This window comes from Bos grunniens, chromosome 26 (assembly GCF_055505025.1).
Source record: "Bos grunniens cultivar Pamir isolate PY7600 chromosome 26, Bosgru_T2T1.0, whole genome shotgun sequence".
NCBI classification, from domain to species: Eukaryota; Metazoa; Chordata; class Mammalia; order Artiodactyla; family Bovidae; genus Bos; species Bos grunniens.
Window position 1 is genome coordinate 7,194,866 of NC_141190.1, and position 19,557 is coordinate 7,214,422.

The window sequence follows — 19,557 nt, forward strand, 5'->3', positions numbered from 1 at the left end:
TATTAAGAAGTGGCAAGAATACACAGAAGAACTATATAAAATAGATCTTCATAACCCAGATACCCATGATAGTGTAATCACTCACCTAAAGCCAGACATCCTGGAATGAGAAGTCAAGTGGTTCTTAGGAAGCATCACCACGAACAAAGTAGTGGAGGTGATGGAATTCCAGTTGAGCTATTTAAAATCCTGAAAGATGATGATGTTGCAGTGCTGCACTCAATATGCAAGCAAATTTGGAACACTCAACAGTGGCCAGAGGACTGGAAAAGGTCAGTTTTCATTCCAATCCCAAAGAAAGACAATGCCAAAGAATGCTCAAATACTACGCATTTGCACTCATCCCACATGCTAGCGAAGTAATGCTCAAAATTCTCCAAGCCAGGCTTCAACAGTACATGAACTTCCAGATGTTCAAGCTGGATTTAGGAAAGGCAGAGGAACCAGAGATCAAACTGCCGACATCCGTTGGATCATCAAAAAAGCAAGAGAGTTCCAGAAAAACATCTACTTTTGCTTTATTGACTACGTCAAAGCCTTTGACTGTGTGGATCACAATAAACTGTGGAAAATTCTGAAAAAGATGGGAATACCAGACCACCTTACCTGCCTTCTGAGAAACCTGTATGCAGGTCAGAAAGCAGCAGTTAGAACTGGACATGGAACAACAGACTGGTTTCAAATCAGGAAAGGAGTATGTCAAGGCTGTATATTGTCACCCTGCTTATTTAACTTATGTGCAGAGTACATCATGCAAAATCTGGGCTGGATGAAGCACAAGCTGGAATCAAGATTGCCAGGAGAAATATCAATAACCTCACATATTCAGATGACACCACCCTTAAGGCTGAAAAGGAAGAGGAACTAAAGAGCCTCTTGATTAAAGTGAAAGAGGAGAATGAAAAAGCTGGCTTAAAGCTCAACATTCAGAAAACTAAGATCATGGCATTGTGTCCCATCATTCATGGCAAATAGATGGGGAAACAATGGGAACCATAAGAGATTCTATTTTGTTGGGCTCCAAAATCACTGCAGATGGTGACTGTAGCCAAGAAATTAAAAGACGCTTGCTCCTTGGAAGAAGAGCTATGACCAACCTAGAGGGCATATTAAAAATCAGAGACATTACTTTGCCAACAAAGTCCATCTAGTCAAAGCTATGGTTTTTCCAGCAGTCATGTATGAATGTGAGAGTTGGATTATAAAGACAGTTGAAAACCAAAGAACTGATGCTTTTAAACTGTGGTTTTAAGAAGACTCTTGAGAGTCCCTTGGACTGCAAGGAGTTCAAACCAGTCAATCCTAAGGGAAATCAGTCCTGATTACTCATTGGAAGGACTGATGCTGAAGCTGAAACACCAATCTTTTGGCCACCTGATGTGAAGAACTGAACCATTTGTAAATACCCTGATGCTGGGAAAGATTGAAGGCAGGAGGAGGAGAAGGGGATGTCAGAGGATGAGATGGTTGGATGGCATCACTGATGCCATGGACATGAGTGTGAGCAAGCTCCAGGAGTTGGTGACAGACAGGGAAGCGTGGCTTGATGCAGTCCATGGGGTCGCAACAAGTTGGATATGACTGAGTAACTGAACTGAACTTACCCTTAAATACTATAGGTGAAAACCAGAACTGAGTGCTGTGGGTAGAATAATGGGCAAGATCCTTTACTCATGAAGTCTATAGTTTAATGAGGAAGAAATTCACTTTAATAAATATAAAAACAGCTTCTTAGTATTGGAATAAGAACTATGAAAAATAACTTATGAGAGAGCATGAAACATCTGACTTGACCTGTAGTAAGTGGTGAGTTAAGAAAGGTAGAGTTTTACCAAGAAAATGCACTGGTCATAACAAACACCCTCTTCCAACAACACAAGAGAAGACTCTATACATGGACATCACCAGATGGTCAACACCAAAATCAGATTGATTATATTCTTTGCAGCCAAAGATGGAGAAGCTCTATACAGTCAACCAAAACAAGACCAGGAGCTGACTGTGGCTCAGACCACGAACTCCTTATTGCCAAAGTCAGACTTAAATTGAAGAAAGTAGGGAAAACCACTAGACCATTCAGGTATGACCTAAATCAAATCACTGATGATTATACAGTGGAAGTGATAAATAGATTTAAGGGCCTAGATCTGATAGATAGAGTGCCTGATGAACAATGGAATGAGGTTCATGACATTGTACAGGAGACAGGGATCAAGACCATCCCCATAGAAAAGAAATGCAAAAAAGCAAAATGGCTGTCTGGGGAGGCCTTACAAATAGCTGTGAAAAGAAGAGAAGTGAAAAGCAAAGGAGAAAAGGAAAGATATAAACATCTGAATGCAGAGTTCCAAAGAATAGCAAGAAGAGATAAGAAAGCCTTCTTCAGCAATCAATGCAAAGAAATAGAGGAAAACAACAGAATGGGAAAGACTAGGGATCTCTTCAAGAAAATCAGAGATACCAAGGGAATATTTCATGCAAAGATGAGCTCAATAAAGGACAGAAATGGTATGGACCTAACAGAAGCAGATGATATTAAGAAGAGATGGCAAGAATACACAGAAGAACTGTACAAAAAAGATCTTCACGACCCAGATAATCACGATGGTGTGATCACTGACTTAGAGCCAGACATGCTGGAATGTGAAGTCAAATGGGCCTTAGAAAGCATCACTATGAACAAAGCTAGTGGAGGTGATGGAATTCCAGTTGAGCTATTCCAAATCCTGAAAGATGATGCTGTGAAAATGCTGCGCTCAATATACCAGCAAATTTGGAAAACTCAGCAGTGGCCACAGGACTGGAAAAGGTCAGTTTTCATTCCAATCCCAAAGAAAGGCAATGCCAAAGAATGCTCAAACTACCGCACAACTGCACTCATCTCACACACTAGTAAAGTAATGCTCAAAATTCTCCAAGCCAGGCTTCAGCAATATGTGAACCGTGGACTTCCTGATGTTCAAGCTGGTTTTAGAAAAGGCAGAGGAACCAGAGATCAAATTGCCAACATCCACTGGATCATGGACAAAGCAAGAGAGTTCCAGAGAAACATCTATTTCTGCTTTATTGACTATGCCAAAGCCTTTGACTCTGTGGATCACAATAAACTGTGGAAAATTCTTCAAGAGATGGGAATACCAGACCACCTGATCTGCCTCTTGAGAAATCTGTATGCAGGTCAGGAAGCAACAGGTAGAACTGGACATGGAACAACAGACTGGTTCCAAATAGGAAAAGGAGTTCGTCAAGGCTGTATATTGTCACCCTGTTTATCTAACTTATATGCAGAGTACATCATGAGAAATGCTGGACTGGAGGAAACACAAAGTGAAATCAAGATTGCCAGGAGAAATATCAGTAATCTCAGATATGCAGATGACACCACCCTTATGGCAGAAAGTGAAGAGGAACTCAAAAGCCTCTTGATGAAAGTGAAAGAGGAGAGTGAAAAAGTTGGCTTAAAGCTCCACATTCAGAAAACGAAGATCATGGCAACCAGTCCCACCACTTCATGGGAAATAGATGGGGAAACAGTGGAAACAGTGTCAGACTTTATTTTTCTGGGCTCCAAAATCACTACAGATGGTGACTGCAGCCATGAAATTAAAAGACGCTTACTCCTTGGAAGGAAAGTTATGATCAACCTAGATAGCATATTGAAAAGCAGAGACATTACTTTGCCAACAAAGGTTCGTCTAGTCAAGGCTATGGTTTTTCCTGTGGTCATGTATGGATGTGAGAGTTGGACTGTGAAGAAGGCTGAGCGCCGAAGAATTGATGGTTTTGAACTGTGGTGTTGGAGAAGACTCTTGAGAGTCCCTTGGACTGCAAGGAGATCCAACCAGTCCATTCTAAAGGAGATCAGCCCTGGGATTTCTTTGGAAGGAATGATGCTGAAGCTGAAACTCCAGTACTTTGGCCACCTCATGCGAAGACTCATTGGAAAATACTCTGATTCTGGGAGGGATTGGGGGCAGGAGGAGAAGGGGACGACAGAGGATGAGATGGCTGGATGGCATCACTGACTCGATGGACGTGAGTCTGAGTGAACTCCGGGAGTTGGTGATGGACAGGGAGGCCTGGCGTGCTGCGATTCATGGGGTCGCAAAGAGTCGGACACGACTGAGCGACTGATCTGATCTGATCTGATCTGAATAAAAGGAATCTGGGACTTCATGAGACAAAATTGGTACTAGGAGAAAATGGGGGGTGACTCCAGTGAAGGGTTTTCATTTTTGTTTGTTTCATACAAATTTGAAGTTGAGTAGAAATATGTTTTTACAAAGAAGTGTCTGCAAACATAAAAAATTAGCACCTGGAGTTACCATTTTTACCACCATTGGCATAAAGTGAGCTTTGGGACCATAAGCATAGACTTCTCAGTCATCACTCTGCCACTTCCTAGCTCTGTGACATGAATGATACCAGTTTATCTCTAAGCATCTCCTGTCTCATTGCCTTGTTGATTACAGAGAACATGTGCATATACACGTGCTAGGGTTTTGAATGAATCATATGCAATGAGACTCCCCAAGTTCAAGTACTGGTATATGAGTGCTCAACCACTAGCTCCTTCTTTACACAGAACCCCTTTACACAGATGGCTATTGTGTTGAAAGTAAAGCAATTAAAGGACACATAGCAGTGGGTTCTAAAATTAGATGTACAATACCAATCAATGGAAAAGCTTAAAAGTGTGTAGCCTAATCCCAAGAGATTTTGACGCAGTAGCTCTTGTAAGGGGCCCATGTGTTTCATGAAACATCATGTGTTTCAGAAGGTGAGCTGAGTTTAGAAACCACTTACCTAAGAAAGTTATAAAATTACCATCCCTTTTGAAATGTAATCAGAGCATATATAGGAGTAAAATTCAGTACCTTAACTTCTGATTGAACCTAAACTGGCAAGGAAAATCCATTCCTGATAACATGAGACACATCACATTGTGATGTAGTTACAGCATCTTGAATTAATATGTCAGCTGAAATGATTTTCACTCAAGGATACACTGAAAACTCCCACATTGAAGTTGATGCATGATTGTAGAACAACCACCACTTATTACTCTCATACTTATGCCAGGCACTCTCCTAAGATCTAAAACTATGTAAAAATTCAACCTTGACTCCAAGTTCTACCTCAAAGCTGTGAGCTCATCAATTTTGGGCTCTAAGAAAAACAGTCTCTTAAACATTGAACTTAGGTGTGTATGTGTGTATCAGCGATTTTTAGCTCTTCAGGATGAATCCTATGCCAGGTTTTTTTTCTTCTGGAAGTTGAAACCACTCAGCCCTCATTTGTTAATAACTACATCTATGGTTATCATTTGCTGTCACTACACAAGGTATAATTTGAAGGATGGACTTAAAGGAAAAACAGCTATAAACAGAATGCAAGAACATTTGTGAAATTGTACACATTGTGTATAGGTGACCTGATAAGTGAACTTAAATGCAAGTATTTTGCCATATTGTAGTTATATTACTGTGTAGAAAGCATTCTTCTAGACGGGAGAAATAGCGTAAAAATATAACAGTGACTTTCAATTTTTCTGGGAATTAATTTATTAAACTACCTATCTAATGAAAGAGATGATAATTTTTAAACTTAAAGCAGTTCAACAATTTTATTAATTTAATCTTTGACTTCTTTTTTCTTCTAAACACAAAAGAAAGACCATATAGGGTGTTACATTTCAAATATATCTTTATATAGAATTTCAAGTTTTTCAATTCAGAAACTTGACATACTGCATTTTCCAAGTCACCAGATAAATCTTTAGCCCATTTTAAGTATACTGTTAAGTAACTTGGGCTTCCCAGGTAAGAGATGCAGGTTTGATCTTTGCATTGGGAATATCTCCTGGAAGAGGAAATGGCAACCTACTCTAGTATTCTTGCTGGAAAATTTCATGGAGAGAGGAGCCTGGTGGGCTGCAGCCTGTGAGGTCATAAAGAGTAGGAAGCAACTGAGAACACACAGAGTTACATTAAGTAACTTACAGGATGCAAAAACTTTAGATGGTTGAATACCCATCCATACTCATAGTGTTAAGAACCTAGAATTTGGAGCAGACTCTGTTTTGAAATTCTGGCTGCCACTTAATAGCTACACAATCTCAGGCAAATGCCATAAGTTTTCTTAGTTTCTGTTTCCTCATCTTTAAAATAAGAGTAATAAACATACCTCCCTCATAGAGGTCTTGTGAGAATGAAACAAATATATATATATATATATATATATATGTATTGTTCATCTTTGGTACCTGAAAGATGCTCTCAAAAATTACTATAATCATTTCCTGCCACTTATATTCCTTAGTTGGGAGGAGGTTTTATTTGTACAGGCCCCAGTTATGAAAAAGTAGTTAATTGAATTCCTATTACTGATCAGCACGTTGATGCCTGCTTTCATATTTTCATATGAATGGTAACAATATGAATTCATTTGCACCCCACATTTTCATGCCCTTATTGTTATCAATGGCAGGCTGGTAGAGTTTTGGAGAAGAAAGGGAAGGAGAAATGTAAATCCGGGTATTGGTTAAAGTAAAACAAAAATCCTAAATCTCAGTGGCATATCACAGTTAAGTTTACTTCTTGTTCATATAAATGGAGAATGGGGACAAGAGAATCTGTTCCTGCTGCTGTTTAGAAATACACGCTGAGAGTGGTTGGCTCTTTCACTAAATTGCAGGGCTGTCATTATCTCCCTGGAGATTCACAGATGGAGGAAAAGCTAGTGAGGTGTCTCTAAGCAAATATCCCCTTGGCCAAGTTCGGTCACATGACTGCAACGAAGGTTGGGAAACATGCTTAGGAGGAAAGGGTAACTAGTTTGGTAAATAGATAACAGTTTCAGCCACAGGGTCTGAAAGGACACATCTGGGAGGATGCAGCTACAAAAAAGTTTAGTATTCATACAGAATGGGAAAAAAATGAAGACATTGACAGTCTTATGGAAAAGAGTAAGGGAGTAGATGAGAAGGGATGAATGAAACTGGAAATAGAAATAGCATTTCTTAAAGGGAGAGGGAATGATGGTGTGAGGAGCAGTGAGGAGAAAGTTGCTGAATGAAGTGTTAATATAAGAAAAACATTGGATAGTTTCTGAATTTTGCCAGACAGTGGCCCATGTGTAGAAAAGTGGAAGTTCTGGCTTTTTTGTTTGTTTTAAACATATTCTGCAATATGACTCCTGAGTGTCGAACATAGTACTTATGCCTACTTGATCATAAAGATAATTAAGACTGGTGATAAAACAGTGAAATGTGTAGAGATCCCTGAATAAAGAATTTCCATCTTCCTTGTCTCTAGCTTTCTGTTTAGGTTAGGTATAAAATCCAGTGCCCTTGCCTGTGAGATTAAAACCCAGCCTGTCTGAGAAGGCCAACTATATTGTCAGGAAGGTGAGATTTTTCTCACCAATAAAGATGTCTAAGCTAAAGGCCATGTCCTGCTTTGGTAGTTTATGTATTTGTATGATTTATGTATCGTGTCAAACAGTCTATCACAATGTTTAATTGTTGATAAATATAAAGTTTTTGGAATATGGAAGCTCATAGGAAACAGTGTATCTGTTAAGATGGAATTGCTAGTTTATTCCTTTTGTCTAGTCCCCTTTCCTTCTTTTGGTTCTCAATCTCCAGGATCTAATGCCTGATGATCTGAGGTAGAACTGATGTAATAATAATAGAAAATAGTTGCATAATAAATGTAATGCGCTTGAATAATCCCCAAACCATCCCCCACCCCTGACAGTGGAAAAATTGTCTGCCATGAAGGTTGGAGACTGCTGCTTTAAAGAGTGTTAGTATGTTTTGTAATTTTACTGAAATTTGTACAAAAACTCTGTTTCCCTTATTCATTGTTCCTTCATTCAGCAAATACTTGCTGAAGGTCTTCTCTGTACCAGATAAGGGTCTCCCAGTCAGTACTCCTCGTATGGAAAATAATTTTGTCAGTAAGGGGAGGGTATGTTCTTCTGTACTTTCTGGGCAATTCAGGGAGGAGAAACTCTGCACTGCCAGTAACATTCCTAAGTAGAATGAAGTGTATCAAGATATCTGCCTAATATGTCCAAAACTTTATAAGAATCCAAGTTTTAGTTTATATTTTCTGCTAATAGTCATCTCTTGCCTGTTTATTATAGAAAAATGGAAAACAATGAAAAGTAAGATTAAATATCAATAGTTCTCATAATCCTATCTTCCAGATATGGTTGTCTAGATGAACATATTTGATGTTGCTATGGGTAAGTGATAATACTATTGGGTTGGCCCAAAAGTTCATTCAAGTTTTTCCATAAGATAGTATGAATGAACAAACTTTGGGCCAACTCTATATATTTGTTCTGTAATATGATTTTTTAAAATCTTACATGTAGAATTATGAACATTTATTTAGATAAATTTGATTGCAGGATATTTTTAGGACATATCATAATTTGTCTGACATTTCTCTCATTGGATACAATTCACTTTTAATTTGTGCTATGATGATATCACTGCAGTTAGACTGTATATACATTCATGATTCTGTTCTTAAAATTGCTATAAGCTAAAATAAAAGAATTTATTTTAAAAACACTTGCCAAATTGCCTTTCAGGAAGTTAATGCTGACTGCAGTTCCTACTAATGATGTATGAGAACGTCCTGTTTTTTGCCCCTGTGCTGAGATTGAGTACTACCCATCCCCTTTTAATTTGAACTTCAGAATCTCACAGATATTTGAAATGTTGCAAAAGTATCTCTTTTTTAAAAAAGTAAATTTTTCTTATCAGGATAAAGTTAGTGTGTAATTTTGTGAAATGTAATATGCAATTACTATGCTCAGACATGCTTCATGTCTTTTACCAATTTGACTTTTCTATTAGAATTTATTAGTTTATAATTTTAGGGGGTTGATTATCATTGGCCTTCAAATGTAATTTTACATTTCTAAAATTGTCATATGATTTTAATTTAAAACTTGGAAAAAAAATAAAAACATGATTTGTGAAAGCTATATAGGAGATCCAGGTTCAATGCCTGGATGGGGAAGATCCTCTGGAGGAGGGCATTGCAACTCATTCCAGTATTCTTCTTGGAGAATTCTCATGGATGGAGAAGCCTTGTGGGTTACAATCCATGGGGCCGCAAAGAGCCAGACATGACTGAGCGACAAACACACACACATATTAAGTACTTTAGTCAAAAACAGAATTGTCTCAAAAAAAATTTCTTAAACTTCAAGAAAGTTTAATATAACAACTCATTCTGGAAATGAATTAATAGTATCCATATTTTGTAACTTTGTTTTGGCAAAATAATCACCAAGACAGTTTAATCTTTTGAGACAAGATATGTCTCAAATGTATTGTCTTCAACTCCACTTTTACCTAATGTGGTAACTGTTGCCAAAAATGAAGAGTTTTAACCTTTTTTCTTTCCTGGGTAACAAATTACAGGAAAAAAAAATCAGAGCAAAAGCCTGCTTCTCCCAGGTACCTTCATGTTCCAGCCACTGTAGACTACTGTACTTTTTAAACACACAGTATGCATTTTTATCCCTTTGTAGTCTGGCTCACACTGCTTCTTCTGCCTCCAATACCCTGTGTTTTGCTGAGCTTCTCGCTCTTCAAAACTATATGTAAAATAGATGACCCATGCAAATTCAATGCGTGAAGCAGTGCACTCAAAGCTGACGCTCTGGGACAACCCAGAGGGATGGGGTGGGGAGGGAGGTGGGAGGGTGTTTCAGGATGGGGGGACACATGTGCACCCGTGGCTGATTCATGTTGATGTATGGCAAAAACCACCGCAATATTGTAAAGAAATTATCCTTCAATTAAAATAAATAAATTAAAAAAAAACTATATGTGGTAGATATGACACATGATGCCTGTTCCTACACAGTCCTGGTAGAACTACTGAAGTTCCTCCCCATTAAAAGTGGACTGGACATAGTCAGCAGTGTTTATACTGTAGGATTCTGGGTAACCAGGCTAGCCAAGTGCACCAGAGGTGAACCACTGGACAAAGCTGAGCTAAACCAAACACTTGCTGAGGAATTTGGGAGAGTCTCTGAGAGGCTGGGAGAGGGAAATGGCAACCCACTCCAGTGTTCTTGCCTGGACGATCCCAGGGATGGGGAAGCCTGGTGGGCTGCCGTCTATGGGGTCACACAGAGTCGGACACGACTGAAGTGACTCAGCAGCAGCAGCAGCAGCTGAGAGGCTGAGCAGAGCTGAAACTGAAGGGTGACTTGCATTGGGGACGGAATAGATGCCACTGTGACAAACCTTAGACACGTACAGTTAAAGTAGAGCAGAAATCATAGCCAGTCTGCAGAAGAGTTTCCATAACTGAGTTTTCATAAGAGGTAGCATTCCAATCCATCTATACTTTCTACTAGTTTAAACCATTTCTCACCCTTGAAATAAAAGGATGTTGAAATGAAGATAGATCAAATGTCACTGCTTTCTTGAAGCTTTTACTGAGTACCTGTAGACCAGTTAAATTACTTTTAATCTATTGGGTATTTGTACATATGATACAATATCTTGTCAATTTGTTTTTTCAAGTGAAGACCTAAAATTGAGTGCTCACTCTGCTGCTGTTGCTGCTGCTGCTAACTGCTCACTATAAACTATCCATAATGTTAAGTATTATTATAATACATGCATTATTCTCATATCAACACTCTATAAAGTTGGCATTCACTCCATTATTATTAATGAGGTTTTCTTCTTTGCCCAACATCATTGTTGGAAAGAGAAGGAGCCATGATTGCATATCAAATCTGCCTAATTTCAAGCAACGCATCTCAAACCACTGTATTAAACCGACCCTCAGCACTAATAGTTGTTTATAATCTCTCTTGCTAAATGGTGAGCTCCTTGAAGTTATGGTACTATGTGCATTGTTTCAAATGTCGGGATAGTACCTATTGAGCACCAAATGCTCAATATAGGTTAACATTAAATTAAAATTCTCTAGCATTACCCAGGTTGTAGTCTCTGGTTACTGATCTGTTTCTTTCTAAGCCATTAATATTAGGACAAACATATAAAGTCCCACATATATATGGGCATTTGTACAAACATCAGATGCCCAAGAGCTTCCCTGATGTCTCAGTGGTAACAAATCTGCCTACCAATACAGGAGACATGGGTTCAGTTACTGGATGGGAACGATACCCTGGAGAAAGAAATGGCAACCCCCTCTAGTGTTCTTGGCTAGAGAATCCCATGGACATAGGAGCCTGGTGGACTACAGTCCATTTGGGTCACAAATAAGTCAGACATGACTAAGCAACTAAACAACAAACAGCAGGTGCCCAAATTATGGAGATTCTTAATTTTCTGTTTTCTCGGTGTGGTGATAATGTATTTGTTTTATATTTTTATACTGTTGTTCAGTGACCCCATGCCCTGCAGCATGCCAGGCTTCCCTGTCCTTCACTGTCTCCCGGAGTTTGCTCAAACTCATGTCCATTGAGTTGATGATGTCATCCAACCATCTCATCCTTCGTCACCCCCTTATCATCCTGCCCTCAATCTTTCCCAGCACCACGGTCCTTACCAGTGAGTCAGCTCTTTGCATCAGATGGCCAAAGTTTTGGAACTTCAACATCAGTCTTTCCAATGAATATTCAGGATTGATTTCCTTTAGGATGGACTGATTTGATCTCCTTGCAATCCAAGGGACTCTCGAGAGTCTTCTCCAACACCACAGTTTGAAAGCATCAATTCTTTGGTGCTCAGCCTTATTTTTGGTCCATACATGACCACTGGAAAAACCATAGCTTTGACTATATGGACCCTGGTTGACAAAGTAATGTCTCTGCTTTTTAATACACTGTCTAGGTTTGTCATAGCTTTTCTTCCAAGGAACAGGCATCTTTTAATTTTATGGCTGCAGTCACCATCTGCAGTGATTTAGGAGTCCAAGAAAATAAAGTCTGTCACTGTTTACATTATTTCCCCATCTATTTGCCATGAAGTGATGGGACCAGATGCCATGATCCTCATTTTTTGAATGTTGAATTTTAAGCCAGCTTTTTCACTCTCCTCATTCACTTCCATCAACAGGCTCTTTAGTTCCTCTTCCTTTTCTGCCTTAGGATGGTGTCATCTGCATACCTGAGGTTACTGATATTTCTCCCAGGAATCTTGATTCCAGCTTGTGCTTCCTCCAGCCCAGCATTTTGTATGATGTATTCTGTGTATAAGTTAAATAAGCAGGGTGACAATATATAGCCTTCACATACTCCTTTCCCAATTTGGAACCAGTCCGTTTCTCACTGTTGCTTCTTGACCTGCATACGGTTTTCTCAGGAGGCAGGTAAGGTGGTCTGGTATTCCCATCTCTTGAAGAATTTTCCACAGTTTATTGTGATCCACACAGTCAAAGGCTTTGGCGTAGTCAATGAAACAGAAGTAGATGTTTTTCTGAAATTACCTTGCTTTCTCTATAATCCAGTGGATGTTTCCAATTTGATCTCTGGTTTCGCTGCCTTTTCTGAATCCGGCTTGTGCATCTGGAAGTTCTTGGTGCACATACTTTCCAAGCCTAGCTTGAAGGATTTTGAGCGTTACCTTGCTACCGTGTGAGATGAGAACAATTGTGAAGTTGTTTGAACATTCTTTGGCGTTGCCCTTCTTTGGGATTGGAATGAAAACTGAACTTTTCCAGTCCTATGGCCACTGCTGAGTTTTCCCAATTTACTAGCATGTTGAGTGCAGCACTTTCACAGCATCATCTTTTAGGATTTGAAATAGCTCAGCTGAATTCCATCACCTCCACTAGCTTTGTTCATAGTAATGCTTCATGCGGCCCACTTGACTTCACACTCCATGATGTCTGGCTTTAGGTGAATGATTACACCATCGTGGTTATCGGGGTCATTAAGACCTTTTTTGTATAGTTCTTCTGTGTATTCTTGCCACCTGTTCTTAATTTCTTCTGCTTCTGTTAGGTCCATACCATTTCTGTCCTTTATTGTGTTCATCTTGGCCTGAAATATTCCCTCGGTGTTTCTAGTTTTCTTGAAGAGATCTTTAGTCTTTCTCATTCTATATTTTCTTGTATTCCTTTGCATTGTTCACTGAAGAAGACTTTCTTATCTCTCCTTGCTATTCTTTGGAACTCTGCATTCATATAGGTATGATCTTTTCCTTTCTCCTTTGCCTTTCACTTCTCTTCTTTTCTCAGCTATTTGTAAGTCCTCCTCAAACAACCATTTTGCCTTGTTGCATTTCTTTTTCTTGGGGATGGTTTTGGTCACCACCTCCTGTACAGTGTCACAAACCTCCATCCATAGTTCTTCAGGCATCTGTCTACCAGATCTGGTATCTTGAATTTAATTTTCACTTCCACTGTAAGGGATTTGATATAGTCATACCTTAATGACCTAGTGGTTTTCCCTACTTTTTTCAAAGTAGCTACTTTTTTTTGGTACTGTATACTGTACTCAGTTGTATTTTAGAAAGTATGAAAATTGTAATACAAAACTCAGTGGAACACATTTAATAAACCTAATGGTAGCAATGTCCATTTTTCTTTAGGACTATATAAAAGCTAGTAACGTGATCAAGTTAGGTACAACAATCAGGTTTGAAGTGAAGGAAATTTTAATGATTTTAGCTGATATTTCCATAAGTGGCAATGAGTACTAGTATGACTATGTAGTTAGAAATCCTGAAACTGACAGTTTCTGATTCTATAATTTTGTTTCTAATGCCATGATTGAATTAGTACAATTTTATTTACCATGGGAAGAGTCCATAAAGCATTTTGATCAGCTGCCAAATATGAATAGTGATATTTAGCCTGCATGTCTGTATTTTTCTTTTAAACAATATATTCCCATGTTCATTCCTATCAATAGATTTCAAGTAAAGCAAAGTTTGTACTATTGAATTTTCCTAGCAAAATAAGAAGAGGGGATAGGGAAATGACTTGTTTGCACTTTTATTTAATAATTATTTCAAAATCAAAGCAATAGAACAAGGCTACCTTTAACTGAATGTCATAGATTATCGTTTACTGTGAAATTGATAAGATACACCTCTTCTCTCTTCCTCCTTTTATGCAGTTAAACTGCATAAAGTTTAATCCTCACTGGATCCTTGATAAGAGACATCTCGTCATTTTGCCCACATTAGACCTTATGAGTAGCTACAGCAAGCATGCTTTTTAAATTTGAATTTTCCTTCAAAAACGAGTCATTGTCTTATCCTACAACTATATCAGTACAGGAAAACACACAGAAAAAATCTATACTGATGGCACAATATTTGTCATAACAAAAACACTGGAGACAATTTCAATATCTCTCAATAATGACTCTAAGGTATAGCTTTTCCAATAGGCTACACTCTTAAGGCAACTGTTGAAAGGAATAAGACACCTCTCTGTATTACACAGAAGAATCTGCAAGGCATGTTAAATAAGAGTGCAAGGTACAGGATAGTGTACAGTACGCTAAACTCGTTTGATAAAATACCTTGGGAATGCATTCCCAAGTTCATGTATCTTCCATTCAAATAAGTTGTTTAGAAATTCAAGTTTCGGCAGCCGTTGTCTCAAATGTTTGAGATTCTTTAAATGATCCTTTTGATTTTGTATTGTATCTGACTTCCAACTTCTAGCCTCCATTACTAATAAAAGTGTCTATAGTTTTGATAAATTCCTTTTTCACCTTTTTCGATGTGCAGAATCTCTTTGTGATATCCCTTCCTAAGTAGTCAGTTGGGGAGGAGGAAGAGGCATGCCTCCTCGGTGGGCTTCTCATTCTCCCATCCCCATTATGGGATGGGAAGCAAGGAGGGCTAGAACCAGGGCTGATGAGCTGATACATGCAGAGGTGAAGTCTGGCCACAGCTGGTTCCTGTATAAATGAAGGGATCCCATCACCAAGGCCTTTTAAATGATTGCTCCTCTCCCTTCTGGAAACAGAGGCCCTTCTTTCTTCTTTCCGAAGAAAGGGCTTCATGTTTCCTTTCCTCTCTTGTGCTTTATTGGAGATGGCAGGCCTTAGAATTGGCCTTCTTGGCACATCAGCCAACTAGCACAGGTAGAAAAAGAAAGTTTCTCCAGGGTAAGGAAACTGGAGCTTCCAAACAAAAGGAATGTAATAGCAGACATCCCGCCAGTTCCCTTCTCGGGCAAGAACCAACCAACCCTTGTGTCCTGTTGGCAAAACCCCTTGAGATTGAACCACTTCCGGGAATACAAAAACAGCAAACATTCTAGGACATCTGTGTTATTTCATGAAACTTTTTAGACAAATTGATCAGTGACTTTCCTCTGGAATGCCTTGGACCCAGCATTTTGTGGTTTTGATGTAGACTTTTTGAATATTACAGAATAGGTGTGAATTGGGACAGTTGCTCTCTTCTTCAGAGAGAGCATCAGATTTGTCAGTATCAAAGTTGGCAAATGCAAATACAAAGCCAGTTTAGGCTTCATTTCTGTGGGTTTTCTTTTAAACAGTATATCCTATCCTTTTCCAGTGAACAGATGTCTGGTTGAACAAAAATTGAAATAGTCAATTCACCTAGCAAGAGAAGCAAAGAACAAAATGAGAGAGGATTTGTGATTTTTAGGTAATAATTATTTACAAAGCAAAGTAGTTGGAACAGGTCTTCCTGGCATGAAGTAGTATTTAAGATAGTTCAGACGCACTAATTTGGTACAAAATCTGCATATATTTGTCAACTGTATTTATACACCCACACAAACACACTCCCACACACCCTGGCACATACAGCCCTCTAAGATCACACTGCCAAAATTTATCTATACTTTTAATATTTCATGGTATTAAGTTAAATTTTATTTCAAGGACTGTCACAACCTAGAGATAAATAGGATCTAAGTACTGAAATAATACATTTGGGAAAATAATATTTTTATGATAAATCTTACATACCTATCATCATTCCAAAAGCTCTTTACACTCTAGATTCTAGAATTAAAAGGGGGAAGGGTTTTACATTTAGGAAGTATACGCTGAAAGTATTTATTTCAATTCAATATAGAATAAGCTGAAAGTATTTATTTCAATTCAATATAGAGTATTTATCAGAGTCAAGATAACAATCAATGTGTACAAAAATTTACATGACAAGAGGAACAATAGACAACGTAGCACCTTTAGAAAAATAATTAAAAGATTTGTTGCATTTACAGGTAAGTGCCACACTGAAAATTTACAACACAGTAATTTACTGCAATCAATGACAGGAGAGTTCCACAAAGAAACAAAGCTCTTACACTCCAGATTTTCGGAAGGTATTATTGGAATGCTTAACTGTAACCACAGAACTTGTACATCCTTAAGGACTGAGCTCACAAAAGTCACAAACGGTTTTCATAACATATATTATGTAAATGGAGTCCACTGTGTTCGGACAGCTGGCTTAGTGTCTCTGACAGGTGTGAAGCCTGGAAGAATTACTGGCTTGATGGTGATCTTTCTGTATCTGGCAAGACAGACCTTCTCCACAGTAACAGCGCTGGAATATCTCCAGCCCATGGGAGCCTTTTCTCCTGTGCTTGGTGCACACTTGACCTTCCTTGAGAACAGGTTTACAGATCTTGGACCAGAAATGTCTAGCACAACACAATCCTGCAGCACAGTCTGATGAGCGAAGACAGGCAGAACCTTCTTGTCCTGGGGAGACAATAGGAAAAGTACTTGGTCACTGCTAAGCCTGCATTATTTCATTAAGGTAATCCAAAAGACACTATAAATGTGCTAACAAAAAAGTCTTTAGATCCTTTCACCTACCTTTGGTATGATACATTCTTGAAGATAGTGTAGTTCTTCTGGAGTACCCATCCAAGGTACTGTGTTCATTACCAAAGCTTTCGATAATGGTTTCCTCGATTTCCCCTCGATGGAAATGATTTTGATCAGAAGGCATGCATATCCCTAAGGAAGCAGGAGATAGTGATTAACTCCAGAGCTGTAATATGTTCCTGCTAATAGCTGTGACAGTGGAAGTCTGCTCTGCCTCTGCCAACTTGAGCTACCTCGTTGTAGTGACATTAAACATGAGCCAAACTTCCTAGTGTTAAAGCAAAACTCCCTAATGGACAGAAGCATCAGTGTGTGCACTGTGCACTCATACATAACAGCCCCATCTAGACACTTGAAATACTTCCTCAGCAACCATGGTAGTGGCAATGAAATTTCTGCCCATTTTAATATCACCCTTGGGGTAAGAAAAATAAAATCAGTCACTTAAAAATTTGTATTTAAAAATAACTTTTCTGCCCTCTGTGCTATAAGGATTCTGCCAGACTAAGTTAAGCAAATGCAATGCCTGCTGCCTGGAAGATTACAATCTTTTCCACCAATTACTTTACTGTATAATTTCTATATTACAGAGAGATTTAGTTAGTTCATCCCAGAGTATTATTGGGTCCTAAGAAGGATCGCCACCCATAAGTTTATTTCTGGAGCCTTCTTGGGCTGAGTCTACCTTTCTAAGACATGAAAATTTCGTGAATCTGTGGTTGGGGGGAGGAGTACTTATTTTAAGATAGCAGGAGGTAGAGGCAGATAAAGATGGAGAAGCCAGGATGTGAGGGCATCAAGATCTCCTTAAAGAATGATCTGCACAGATAAATCGCTCGAAATGACAACAGATTGAACGCAGATCTTGAAAGAGGCTATCTGGCAGAGCTGTGAGAAGTACGGTAAGAAAAATTAAACAGGCAACTAAATGGCCGTTCTGATTTCCTTGGAGTCTCTCTAAGTTCCACCTCCCTGCCCATCTTCATTCTCAAGTTGAATCAAGTCTCTCTAGACAAAATCTTATGGAAGTGTCCACTCTGAGGTAAGACGCCCTCTTAAGCAATCGAGGGGCACAAAGGGATATAAGGAGCTCCAAGACCTCCGTACTTATCTTTGCTCCCAGGTTAAAGACTAGCCTGAAATCCTTTCTGGGGATCCTCGCACGTTGAACTCCCATTGGCAAGGTAGTGCCAAAGTGTTCTCAGCTGAGAGCATTGTCTCAGCTGTAGGCGCGCAAGCAGAGGACGGTTTGAGTCCGCAAGAGAGCTGCCCGACTCACCGTTTTTGCAGTGATTCCCAGGGCAGCACATAGCGTGACGCATGCAGCGTTTTCGGAGCTTCCGACAGGCGAGGCAGATTTGCGCACTGGCTCCGCGGGTGGGACTCGCGCAGTACTCGTCTGTGCTGCACTCCTCGTCCTCAGCGCACGGATATGGCTGCGGGAACGGGGCCGGGAGAGGGTGAGGCCCTTGGGCACCCAGTACCACACTCCTGGACTCCTCACAGTCCTTTTCAGCCCACCTCTCCAAAAACTGTTGCCGCTCACTGCTCCCAAAGGCAGTCGCCAAACGCACCTTGAACTACTCTTACACAGCCCGTTCTGCGCCCTCGTCCCCAAATGAGACCCGTTTAGGATCGCAGTATTCCCGATCCCCAAGACCCTTCTCACCTGGTGGTTGTCAATGGTCTGGTACTTGCTGCCTCCCTCAAACGGAATTCCTGGAGCCGCGCTGACTGCGGAGCCTGGGTGCCCGGCAGCGCCGCCCAGCGGTCGGGGCAGGTTCTTGATGGCGTTGGAATTGAGAACGAAGTTCAAGGTGGCGCTCACTCCCAGCAGAGGGTGACCGCAAAGAGCCGCAGCCACCAGGGCGACCAAGACCCGGGCAGCACCCGCTGTGCCCAGAGCCGTCATCTCAGAAGGACTCAAGGGAGAAAAAGAGAAAGGAGGAATGTCACTTTGCACGCCTAGTCCCCACGGAGCTGTGTTGGCGCAGTTGCAGAGACAGGGCTCCGAGCGCCTCCACCAGTCCCAGAGTCCTGACCCTGACTGCAGGGCTCTGCGCCGCCACCGCCACCGAGGCTGCCTTTATACTGCGGGCTCCGAGCATTCCGGCCCCTCCGGGGAAGACAACAAAGCAGGATTGGGATTTCAAAGCGTTGGGAGGGGCTGGAAGGGGGTGTGTTTGTGTACATGAAGGGGAGCCTTTGACACTCTTCACCCCACCCGTCCCTTGCGAAGTCCTGCCCCTGTCCAGCTCACCTTGGGGTGACGGTAATCAGCGAGCATTAGAGGAGACAACTTTAATAAATGCGGGAAGTGGGAGGAACCTCGGGAACTCGGGTGCCCTTGCCTTGGAGTAGGAGTATTGGGATCTGAAACACTTTCAGACAGGCATTGTGATATTCTCTGTAAAGCCACTTTTCTCCTCTCTTCTTTACGCTAGTACTATTTTTTTTTATCGTGCACATAATATTTAATATTAAATACAACCCAATTAGTAATTCAAAGTCCCTATGAAAACGTTTCAGCGAGAGGGCCAGGTGGCTGTTGCGAGTTGCTGATTAACCCTTTAGAGTCACGATTTGCAGATTTGGGGTGAGATCCTTGGCTTTAACTTTGTTTAATTCCAGTCCCCCCTCCTTCTTCCCCTTCCCCCGCCCCCACGAGAAAAATGTGCAAAGAGAAGGGCATTTGCACATCAAACGAGGGTAAGAAGGAAGAAGAACGAATGCTCTTTTGATGGGAAGTTTAGAGAGGGAGGCGAG

The 19,557-nt window shown here is 40.2% G+C and overlaps 1 protein-coding gene across 1 annotated transcript; it reads right to left on the bottom strand.

Annotated features, from left to right (window-relative positions):
- Positions 1 to 15,799: 15,799 nt before the first annotated feature.
- DKK1 (dickkopf Wnt signaling pathway inhibitor 1) lies at positions 15,800 to 18,852 on the bottom strand. Its single transcript, XM_086378285.1, has 4 exons — positions 18,461 to 18,852; positions 18,071 to 18,227; positions 16,780 to 16,923; positions 15,800 to 16,662 (listed from the first exon to the last, which is right to left on the bottom strand). Exons 1-4 carry the CDS (start codon positions 18,701 to 18,703, stop codon positions 16,409 to 16,411), a joined length of 798 nt encoding a protein of 265 aa, XP_086234411.1. The 5' UTR covers positions 18,704 to 18,852; the 3' UTR covers positions 15,800 to 16,408.
- Between the last annotated feature and the right edge of the window lie 705 nt (positions 18,853 to 19,557).

Excerpts from the sequence above, each read along its gene's own strand:
- DKK1 (XM_086378285.1), bottom strand. The coding sequence starts at position 18,703 with ATGACGGCTCTGGGCACAGCGGGTGCTGCCCGGGTCTTGGTCGCCCTG. Across the intron at positions 16,924-18,070 it reads TGGGAATCACTGCAAAAACG|GGATATGCATGCCTTCTGAT; the intron begins GTGAGTCGGGCA and ends CTGCTTCCTTAG. Across the intron at positions 16,663-16,779 it reads AAGAATGTATCATACCAAAG|GACAAGAAGGTTCTGCCTGT; the intron begins GTAGGTGAAAGG and ends TTGTCTCCCCAG.